An 11,491-nucleotide genomic window follows, 5' to 3' on the forward strand; every position below is an offset into this window, starting at 1 on the left:
CACTTTTTTTTTTTTTTTTTCCATATCCTTGGTAAATTATAGTATTAACTTGTAGTCTGGGGAACAATGACTCACGCAAGCTCTTTTTATGATCTTTTCCAATGTAATTTAAAATGAAAACTCCTCCACCTGATGGCTTTAAACGAGGAGAAATGTGTTATTACCCACAGGGATACAAACACCTGGAGAATTCATCAGGAGCAGCAGACACCACCGGCTGCCACCTCCTCCTGCCCATGGGGTGGTGGGCTGGGGCGGGGGGCACCCTGAGCCCCCCCTTACCTTCACGACCAGGCTGTGCACGCTGTGGGCTCTGCGCTGGGGGGACGTGTGCTGCCTGACGGCTCTCCGGGACACCTGCACCGTCCAGAGGATCAGCGAGTAGGAGACGAGGATGAGGAGGCAGGGGAGAAGGTAGCAGAAGATGAAGAGGGCAAGGATGTAGAGCGTGGCCTCCCTGCTCGAGGCTTTCCAGGTGATGCAGCAGGCTGTCCCGTAGGGCTCGGGGCCGTAGCTGCCCCACTCAGCCAGGGGGGCCGTGGCAAACATCAGGGCATAGACCCAGACACACAGCAGCAGCACTCCGGCGTGGCAGGGAGAGAACTTGTTGCCTGTGACAGAGGGACCGGGGTGAGGATGGATGCCCACAGGTGAGGGGGAGTGGAGAGAGGGGCTGTGACCCCAAGCTGCCAGCACTGGGGACAAGACCAGCCACCCTGGGACACGGCCAGGGCCACCACAGGACAGGGCAGGAGCTGCTGTGCAGAACATGGCAGTGCTGCAGCCATAGACCAGGTGGATTCATGCCTGTGCTCTCCCCAGAGCCTCAGGAGATGTGGGCATCCTCCCTTCCCCTTGGGCGGGCAGCCAGAGCAAGAGGCCAGGAGACAGGGAAGGGTTTGCCCCAACCCACGCAGCAAGTGGTGGGATCAGCACCCTCTCAGCTACGGGAGGAATCGCTGGGAGGTCGTGTTGCTGCTGGTGTATGGGGGGGACACACTGCACCCACAGCCCCACGGGGGTACGGGAGCACCCACAGCCCCCCAGGAAGGAGGGAGGGAGGCTGCCTGAGCATGGGGCAGGGAGAGCTGGCTCCAGGAGTGCTCAAAGCCATTCCAGACACTGTCATTTGAAGGACCTTTTTCCTCTCCGGGAGACTGAAGCACTGGAGGAGGTGGATTTTTTTTCCCTTTTTGTCCCATCCCCCATCCAATCTAAAACTCTCTGATCTTCTAAGAGCTCAGTATAAAGTGCTAAATCTTCAGCCATACATAGGAATAACATTTTGCTTTGAAACTAAGCAATTAAAAGCACATGGAGATTAGCCATTTCCTCACAGAAAATGGGCTGGGGCATCCCAGGGAGATAAGCTCCCCGTGCCAGGCTGCCAAGCACTGGCTGATCTAGAGAGAAGAACCTGCACGGGGAAAAGCCACCGGTACCTGGGCTGCCTTTTAACAGCCAACTTTTATCTTTATCTTTCCTTCCACCTTCTCAGTGATCTCCTGAGGTGTTGTGCTGGCACATAACCAAGGTGACTCGTCCCCAGCATCGTCCTTGACGCGCTGTGAGCTGCTGGGGACAAAGCACGTTGGCAGCAGCCACAGGCTGGGGCAGACGGGCAGCAAGCCATGGGAGAGGGGGTGAGGATGCACCCTGGGGTGCTGGTCCACAAATCAAAATAATATTTTTGATTTCCCATTTTATTTCTATTTTTTTGGTCTTTAATCCAAAATCTATTCTGAAGATACACGCTAAATGGGAGAATTAGCAGCTGAGCTGAGGAAATTAAGAAGCAACTCCAAATAAGAGGAGCTGTAGACATGTAGGGGACATCTCTGGGTCCCCTCGCCTCCTCAGGTGCTCTCTGCACTGCACGCCCTCTGCAAAGAGCTGGTGCCCAAGCTTTGAGCTGCAAACATTCACATTAGGTCTGTGGAGGAAGTCCAGGTGCAAATAGGACTACAGAATTGAGCTGTAACACTGCAAACCCAGCCCTCCTCTATTAATTACTTCAGTGAATTAAATACATTTGGCCTATGGCTTTCCCACCAGGGACCAGGGAAAGCAGCTCTTCCTTGCACTGCCAGAGCTCAGGGCTTCCCAGACGCAGTCTCTGCTCTAGTCTAAGCTCAAGCCTGTGTACGGACGTTCAAAACCTGCTGTGATACAGCAGCTGGGACTTTTCTACAGAGCAGAGGGGGGACAACCCCCTTATCACTTCTGGATGATGCTCCTGAGCCCTGGAGCGAAGCAGGGGATGGCTGAGGTGCATGCACAGGGCATGGGCAGAGGGGTACAGGCTACTGGGGCTACAGAGCCTCACGAGGGTGGAAGGAGGTGAATACACAAGGGATAAAAACCTTCAGAATGTGCTGCACCAGCACAGGAATAGGTTGCCCTGGGGCAAACCTTTCCCAGAAGAGGTGGATCAGACCCATTATTAAAAAAAAAAAAAAAAAAAAAAAAAAAGGGTTATGTGAACAGAAAGGGGTGTAAGTATAGATCAAATAACACACCCCAGCACCTACCATATGCTGGGTAACAGACCTTCAGGCAGCAAACCGTGCTGAGCACCGTCAGGCTGGTGAGGCTGCACAGCCCAAACAAGACCCCGCAGAAGGCGTAGAGGGTGCAGACCGCCTGGTTGAAGAGCCACCTGCAAGGGAAAGTCTGTGGGGACACCCAGCCCTTCCCCTCTGCCCGGGGCGGCCGGCTGACAGCCCTGCTGCTCGGCTGGACGGGACCTTTCTCCGTGGTCCCTGCTCTGCAGGAAGGCTGGGTGCTTCCCAGCCCACTCCCCTTGCTGCAGTGGTGGTGGGGCCTCAGCCACTGGTCCCACACCAGAAGCAAAGCCAACCATGTGTGGGGTGGCTGCATGATACTGGTGCCTGACTGGCAAAGAAAGCCTGAGCATGATCTTGCCCCAGATTTGTTCCCTGAGCATCCCAGTGACAGGCACGGACGGAGCCGTGGGTGCAGGAGCTGCCCTGATCCACGCCGGAGCACACCACTGCGGGGTCTGTGCCATGGGGGTGCCAGCTCAGAAACCCAACACCAAACCCCTTGTGCAGCAGGTCTACGTGGTAAACCAGAGGGATGGGGAACAGCAAAGCAACCTGCAATGGGATGGATGTCTGGGAGGTTACACAGTGCCCCGATGCCACCAGACTGACTCCTTGGGTCCCCACAGACCCCTGTCAGGGATCTCCCCATTTCAAGACAAGGTTTGCAAACTGCACTTGGGGCTGTTGGCCAGTGCAGAGCCACTTCTACAAGGTACCTGTGTGCAAAGAAGGAGGAGGTTGCCAAGGGGAAAAGCGTCACTGTCATGCTCAGGTCACTGATGGCCAGGTTGACGATGAAGAACTCGGCAGGCTTCAGCATGGACCTCTTCTGATAGGCCACCAGTAGGAGCAGTGAGTTCCCAGAGAGGGACACGATGCCTGTGGAGAAGGCAGAGGAACAGTGCTGTCTGTAACAGAGCTGGGAAAAGAGCCAGGATCATCTTGAGATGTTTGGAAACAAACACCGGAGATGTCTACAGAGGGTGGAAAGGGCTCCAGGCTTCCCTCTCCAGCACAGGCTGAGCAGGGGAGCCCACAGGACCTGCAGAGCTCTGTGAGGACATCTGGACCAACTTTATATTGAATCTGATCCCTTCTGGAGATCCTACAGAGGCGTTTGGTAGGAGGGCAGTGATGGGATGAGACTGCAATAGACTCCGGGTGCAGGATCTGGCCAGACTCACTTCTTCCAGCTGGAAGGAGCAAGGGGGGCACTTCCTTCCAGCTACATAAATAACAGGAGCTTTGTGTGATTGCTCTTCTGATGTCAGGCCAAGGAGCTGGGCCCCTTTGCCTTTTTAATTTCTTTCTGGCAATGTCACTCCTGTGAGTCTGGGTTGTCCAATATCACAGTAACAAAATAAACAAGAAGAAAGGCATTATGAAGATCAAGGAAAATCCAGACTAAACAAAAGAAGGCTCTTTGTTTGCTATTAGTGTATTTAAAACAACAGTGGTGATTAAAATTTTATAACAAGGGCTTTCTCTCTTTTTTTTAATTATATAATTGTGCTTTCATTGGAAAGAGGTTTCAGTGTCCTCAGAAGGGGAATCTTTGCTGCTCTTGGAGCAGGTTGGGTAGGATGAGAGTTCCTCCCTAATGGATTAGGCTGTAAATTAAATATCATGGTAAGAACCAGCTTCCAAAGCTGCTGAATGGCCAACACTAAAGTTCCTCTCAGGAACAGGATTCCCATGCAAGACCTGGCCAAACCCAGGGCTTTGGAGTTGCTGGAGGGCAGAGTACTGAGATGTTTGTCCTTGTTCCCAGCCTCATGAGGCATTTTTCCCACAGAGCTAGTCTCACATCTGTACTAAGTACATTTGATTAGCTTTACTAACCCCTAGGAGCTGTAGGTGCCTATAGTCTGCTGGCATTCCCAGTGGCACAAGCATCCCTTGGATCCGCCACCCTCCCAGGCATAAGAAACCTTCCAGCATTTGGGAGATAACTTGCTCAGGGCTCAGAAAACTGGAAGGATTTTCTCTGCCCATCAGTCACTTCTGGCCCACACCAACCAGGGCTAGGCCACCTCAGAGCACGTCCCAGCCCCGCAGTTTTGCCCGCTGGCTCTCTGGTGCCACGAACTCCAAACCACAGAACATTCACCAGCATCTTCTGCTGAAAGCAAGGGCCAGCTGGAGGTCCAAACCACCTTCAGTAGTCATGAAGCTGGCAATGCTAACAGAGTCCCTATCACATCAGGTGGCTGCAGTAGGAGGTACTGCACGTTCCTGAAAGATTGTTTTTCGACTTCCAAATATTTGAAAAAATGAGTGGTACTTGCAGTTCCCCTGAGAGGGGAAGGCAGTCACCAAGCTTTGGCCAGATCATCCTTTTGAGTAACATGGGGAGGGCCAATGTGGCAAGGACCAGTTTGATGTTCTGCCAATGACTGAACACTTCTGGAAGCATCAGTGACTGCAAAAGGCCTGAATGTCTCTAGCAGGCAGACACCTGGGCTGCCCACAGCAGGGGGACAGGCATCATGGGGCTGTCTTTCCTTACCAAAGACTAAATAGAGCGTGCCAAAAATCAAATCTTCTCTCTCCGATAAGGTGGAGATGAACACCGAGGCATTGGACACATTCCCCATCTGCAAAGCAAGATACAAATACAAGTGAGAGTGAATTTTGGCTAATCAAGGAGTGCTCAGCTTCCTCATTTCCCGGGGGGGGGGACACAGTTCAGCAACACTCTCCTGGCACTGTACAATAACCAAGCCAGCAGCGTGCAGGCCCTGACCCCACCACTGCAGGAGGTGGCTTCATTAAGGCTGTGTGCAGCCCTGGCCCGACCGGCTGGGCAGGGGGGCCCTAATAGGATCAGGCTGGTAATCTCTCTTGATTGCCATTCCTTCATTTACAGATTTTACTGATTAGCATTAGCCTTTGGATCTAAATTTTCTTTGCCGGTCTGGGCCATGCGCTGGCTGCAGCAGGCGCTGTGCGTTTGGATGCGGGGACCAGCTGTTGAGAGCTGGAACCTTCATCTTCTGCAAAGTCCCACACCTCCTCCTGGCCTGCCCCATCCTTTGCGTGCCTCTGCCTGTCCCCGTGTCCACATCAGCAGAAAGACTTGGCCCAAGCTCTCTTTGTGATGCAGCCAAGACCTGTCCAGGTGCCATCCTGGCGGCATATTAATTGTTTCTGCTGTGAGATGTGTGCTGTGGGTGCTGAGAAGCGCCCAGGCAGACACAGGGCAAGCTGTTCATCAAACCCCAGCCCAGGAGACCCCACAGCTGGGGACAGAAAAGAACTGTCACCCCAAACCCCATTGCTCCTGGCTGGGACCTCCCTTCTCCAGCTGTAACTGAATGTGACCCACGCTGCCAGCAGCGCAAGCAGTGGAGAACATCAGGGTGAACACATGTATTAACAACAAAAAGAAATAGTAGTAAAAAGTCATTCCCTTTCTCAGGGTGCCTGACTCAATCATTGAGTTTTATCGGCCTAATTAGTTTCCCTGTTATTTCGTGCAGCTGAGCCAAAGGTTCCCAAGTGCTTGGGAAGTTAATAGGGGGTAGTAGAGCAGAACAGCAGACGTGTTTCAGTATATGCCCTCCCTTCACTGATAACAAATAAATGGAAAAATATTTTGTTCAGGTGAAGGAACAAAAAAAAAAAAAAAAGAGGGGCGAGAGAAAATAATGGTTTAATTATATGTTTCAATAGCTGTTAGCTTGCTTGCTGGGATGTTTAATGCGTGCAGTATTCCTGCCTCCATTCCCCAGGTCCCTACCTGCACGCTGCGGGAGAACTGACACCAGTGCCCTGCTGGGGAGCAAGGGGTGGGAAAGGGAAGGCAGCTGGGGCCAGCCATGGCACGGGGTGACCCTGACAAGTGGTGACAGGTCACTTCATTCCTGCCCCACAGCCCGGTCTTCATGGGGCCACGCTGTGAGCTGGAACAGGGGACAGATTTGGCCTTATGGGGAGGAGGTGAATAACAACCACATCCCCAGCACAGATCCCTGCCCCAGCTCCAGCTGCCCTGCGGTGGGTGGAAGATACCACATGGGTCCAAAGCTGCAGGACACAGAGTCCTTCTCTCCATGAGATTTGCTGACATGGACTTCACAAGCAGAGCAACTGCCCTTGTTATCTGTGCCCAGGTGAAAGTGCCCGCCTCACATCCAAGGCTGCATTTAGACAGATGGAGCTAATTACCTGGAGTACGAGTAAATTAGCTTTGAGCGTGAATGCATTTTAAGACACTAATTGGTGTTAAACTGCCAAGAGATCCTGCCAATAGTTCTCCATCCTCTGTGTTACTGGCCCACACAGCACTCCAAGTGCTTCCACACCCAGGATTCAGGGGGAATCTCTCCCGTTATTGACTGTTCAGTGGAGACTTAGGTTCTCCCTTGAGATTTTCACTGACAATCCCAACTTGTTGGACACAAGTACTGGAAATCCCTAGTAGGAAAAAGGGAAACATTTCCCAACCTTTCTTCACCTGCTCTGTGCAAATCTTGGCCCAAGGCTCAAATCCTCACTGTACTACTCAGTGACTCATCAAGAACAGCAAAAGAAATGGGGCTGGTGTTCAGGTGCTGTTTAAAACCTTGTGTGTCATTTTATCTTAAGAAAAAGCAATGGCAAATCTGGGCTGTTGTGGAAAACTCGAGTTTGCCAGCTGCAAGACAGAGAACTAGGGGATCTGAAGCTTTCACTGAAGGGAGCAGGAGGTGCTGATGGGATGCTGCAGAAAAGTTATCAGATGAGATTTCTCCATCACAAGGAAGCAGAAAAGGTTGGAGCCCAATTTGTCCCTTTTTCAACCCACGGTCCAAAAGGGTTGTGAGGAAATGGGCTTTTCTGCTCACCGGCACATGCAGGAGCAGACAGGGCAGGGTGAGAACATCGCTCTGATGCATATTCATAATTGTCAGGGTGAAAAAGCTGCTTCAGAGTATTTAATTTCACAGCTAAAGAAAATCCAATCTCAATGTGCTTTCTATGATGAATGTCCTTAGGAGCCCACCTCTCCCTTCCCTGTGTGCCAAAGCATTTTAATTGATGCTAAGGTTAAATTTATTAGAAAACCACCAAGTTATTAGGCCCACAGTATGACACTGTGGGTGTGGAAAGAGAAGGCGGGAGGAGGTTTTGCTACATATTCATCAGCTTCTAAGTTTCTTTTCAGAATTTCTTGAGAAAGTGACTCTTTCTTTCCCCTTAACCACCAACAGATCACAAGTGGCAGAGCTCCCCAAGGCACATTTTGGATGCAGACACTAAGCTACGAGCCCTTGGGATAAATGCACACACCATCCGACTAGCTCTGTCTGGGGCACTGAGTTCCACCACTTGTCCACACACGTACCTTCAGGGCTGCCTGTTCTGACCATCCCTCCACACATCAGGCCACAAGGAAGGGACCTGCAGTTTCTGGTGATGAGAACCCTGCAACTGTGCAAGCTGGTGAGACCCTGCCGAGGGGTGAGAGTGCTGGAGACATGTCCCAGGCCACAGAGTGGCACCCGGGAATGGGACTGGGAATCACTCATCCTGAGAGCAAACTGGTGCTGGGAAGAGTAAATCCAGCAGGAGAGGAGGATGTTGAGGTGCTGGAGACTGGCACCCCCCTTGTACTACAAGTGAGCAGGAGGACACAGCGCTGGTGGTGAGAGGGTGCTGTTGGGTTCATCTCTTCCACAGGGCACCCTGGAGGCTAAACGTTTCACAGCACAGTGAAAACAATCTCTCTTACTCTCCTGTGCTCTCTGGAGGGTAAAGAGTGTCCGTGGTACAAGAACAGGTGATTTATACCTCCCTGTACCAGACTCTGGCCATGAGAATGACGTCCTTCATTAACCTAATTGGAAACAACCTTTATTTAGGGCTGAGCAAATCATTCCTGAAATTCTCATAATGCATAGCTCTCCCCTAGGCCATATTTCATTCTTCCTCAAGAGCCCTTGGAAGCAGGGAGGCTGAACGCAGCACACACACACACCACCTCTCTGAGATGCTTCAGCAGAGCTTATGTGTGTTAAGAACATGGAGCCTGGGAAAAAGGAGGGACTGTGGTCACACAGCTGCACTGGTGACGACACGGGGCAAGGCCCAGCATAAACAGTCTGGAAGGAATTGTTCCTGCTCCTCAGCGTGCATGCACACACGCAGCAAAGGAAGGAGAGAACTGGCAAAGCTTGCAGGACTTTATTTCCTTCACATCCCTGGCAGGTCTCCATCCTGCAATACATCAGGGGACCTACAAGCGTCCTGTGAGATCAAGCTGGCACAAGTAACAATAATCCGGGGGAGAGAAACTTCTATTTCTGACATATTACTGGGGATAGGCCTTATTTTTATGGTTGTGCTTGAGCTGTTTGTAAAGCACACATCTCTCACTGTAATACAGAAAATGATAAAAATGCACCTCTTGCACTGATAGATAGGCTGATGTCATTGACACACAGACAATAAATCAGTTTTATAGAAATATGGAGAGCTATCATTTTTGTGTCTGAAAGTAAATCATAAACTAGATCCTGTAAACTTACTGTAGCTATATGCGGTGCACAGGCAACTGAAGCCAGGATCAGTATGAGAACTATTGCAAAAATCTCAGATTTCCCCTGCTGCTTTCACTGGGGGCTTGTAAAGCCTTTCCCTCCCAGATGAGTTAGAAGGGCGTGTACTTGTCTGAGCTCCTCTCTGAGGGGGATGCTGGGACCTCTTCACACCTGGCTGCAGGAGGTCTTTACCCTTGTGGAAACAAGACAGTGAGTAACCTGCTTCCCTGCCAATTCACAAACCTGTTCTGGTTCTGCTTGTCTGCCTGAAACCTGCCCAAAGCCTCCCTCTCTCTGAGCTGCTCCCTCAGGTGAGTGTGTGACGAGGGGGAAGCTTGCAGAAGCCTCCCCGCTCTGCTGTCATGTTTAGTGGAGGGTCACAAGCTGCAGAAGCATCAGTGCAGGTACTAGACACATCCACACTCATTTCTGACAGAAACAGCTGCTGGAGTTTTCTTCCAACTCAAAAAAATTTCAAAAACATTTCTTCAAAAACATGACTATGCTCAATCAAGACTAAATCTGTAACTCCTCTGGGAGGGACTTCAGACAAGATTGTCTCATCGGGGGTACCCAGCCTGCACAACGCAGCCCCTTAAAAATCAAACTGCTTGGCCACGTAGTCTTTGGGCACACAAAGCTGCTGCTGAATTTGATTTAAGCTCCATTGCTCTGACTCTGTTCTGAGAAGAGACAGACTGTGAAAGCTCCTTTCCCCTCAATTTAATCAGACTTCAAAATGAGATGAAGTTTTCCAAGCAGCTGCTGCCACAGGTACATTACCAGGAAACCCTCGTATTCTTCATCCCAGACCCTATCCTTGTGTTTGCGGGAAGAATCAAATCTCAACCTAGATCTCATGTCCATATCTGGTACCTGGGAGGACACTGGGAGGGCTGGACTGGCCTGATGCCACGCACCGTCTACCTGAAAAAACACACATTTTATTTTGTGTGACTGTAGGTTTTGCCCTTTTCCTCTCCAGACTCGGACAGTTGCTTTTCTTCAGCCAACGTGCCACAAAGCCAGAGCCTTTCCTGGAGAGGAGAAGGAAACCTGATGAGCCTGAAAACTCAGCTGACCTCCAGTCTCTTCCAATAGTAAATAGCAAGAATCGATTTCTGCAATTCCTAGCCCAGGGGAAGATCAGACGCTGCTGCCTGCCTGGCAAATAAAGCAAACCTTAAAAAGTCATAGGAGAGTGACAGAGCACAACTGAGTGACCGCTCATTATCTGAAGGACAGATTGCAGTGGAAGGAAAGGCAGCCCCCCATCCCCTACCCGAAAACACTTTGTAGATTACAGAGTCTTCCTCTGCCAGGACAACCCATCCCCATCGGCTACAGACAAAACAAATCAGCTTTCTGCCTCCCCCTGTTAGCCACCCCGGACTCTTGCAAGCCTCTTTGGAGAGGGGGTGCGACCCCAGGCACCCCAAAGCTCTCAGTGAGATGTGTCCCCCCCCACACCCGCACCAGTGCCCAAGGCTGCCCATGCGGGGAGCAGAGGTGGCACCCGGGGCTGGCACTGCCGGTCCCCATGCCCACCCCGGGACAGGCACTGCCCCGCTGCTCCATCACCCCCCCGGGGGACCATGTCTCTCTCAGGCCGGGGACACAGCTCGGCTCCCTGCCCTCCTGCACCCGGGGACACCCACGGGGACCGTGTCCTCCCCACACCCACCCACAGGGATGCTCGGGGGCACCGTGTCCCTCCCGGCGATGCGGGGGCACCGTCTCCCCCGCACCCCCCTCCCGCCCTTACCTTTCCCGGAGGAGCCCGCGGTGCCGCCCGCTCCGCTCTCCGCGACCAGAAACTTGCCGGGGCTCCCGCGGCAGCTCCGCGGGGCGGCGGCGGGAGGGGAGGGAAGGGGGGGGCGCAAGTTCCGCGCCCGCGGGAGAGCGGCGGGAACCACCGCGGCTCAGCACCAGCGGCTGCGGACAGCTCCGCTCCCGCACCGCGCTCTGCCCCGCACCGGGCTCTGTCCTGCACCGAGCTCTGCCCTCCCCGCACCGGGCTCTGCTCTGCCCTGCCCCATCTGCACCGGGCTCTGTCTGCCCCGCACCGCACTCTATTTGCCCCGCACCGGGCTCTGTCTACCCCGCCGGCACCGGGCTCTGTCTGCCCCGCACCACTCTCTGTCTGCCCCGCAGCGGTGGGCACAGCCGAGGGACACTGTCCCCACACCCGGGCCAGCTCCTGTTTGTCCTGCAGGGCTGGCACCATCAGCTCAGCCCAGGCACCCACCTTCCCCAGCACCCTGCTCCCCAGCCCCACACCCCCACTAACACCCCCTCTGTTTTCATCATAAGAGAAACCGAGGCACGGAGAGTAGTTTAGAGCAGCACCCCACGGCCTCAGCATCCCTCGGCCACCTCCTCTCACCCCCCCCCCCCCCC

At 52.9% G+C, this 11,491-nt stretch overlaps 1 protein-coding gene across 1 annotated transcript in view; it reads right to left on the minus strand.

Annotated features, from left to right (window-relative positions):
- The window catches only part of LOC106889097 (opsin-5-like), a 49,545-nt gene that overhangs the window by 5,660 nt on the left and 32,394 nt on the right, over positions 1–11,491 (minus strand). Inside the window, exons 4-7 of the mRNA XM_014943831.1 lie at positions 5,077–5,164; positions 3,284–3,446; positions 2,532–2,659; positions 283–611 (exon numbers count right to left, since the gene is read on the minus strand). Coding sequence (XP_014799317.1) covers positions 283–611; positions 2,532–2,659; positions 3,284–3,446; positions 5,077–5,164 — 708 coding nt within the window. The remainder of the gene's footprint in view (positions 1–282; positions 612–2,531; positions 2,660–3,283; positions 3,447–5,076; positions 5,165–11,491) is intronic.

This window comes from Calidris pugnax, unplaced genomic scaffold (assembly GCF_001431845.1).
Source record: "Calidris pugnax isolate Ruff unplaced genomic scaffold, ASM143184v1 scaffold118, whole genome shotgun sequence".
NCBI lineage: Eukaryota > Metazoa > Chordata > Aves > Charadriiformes > Scolopacidae > Calidris > Calidris pugnax.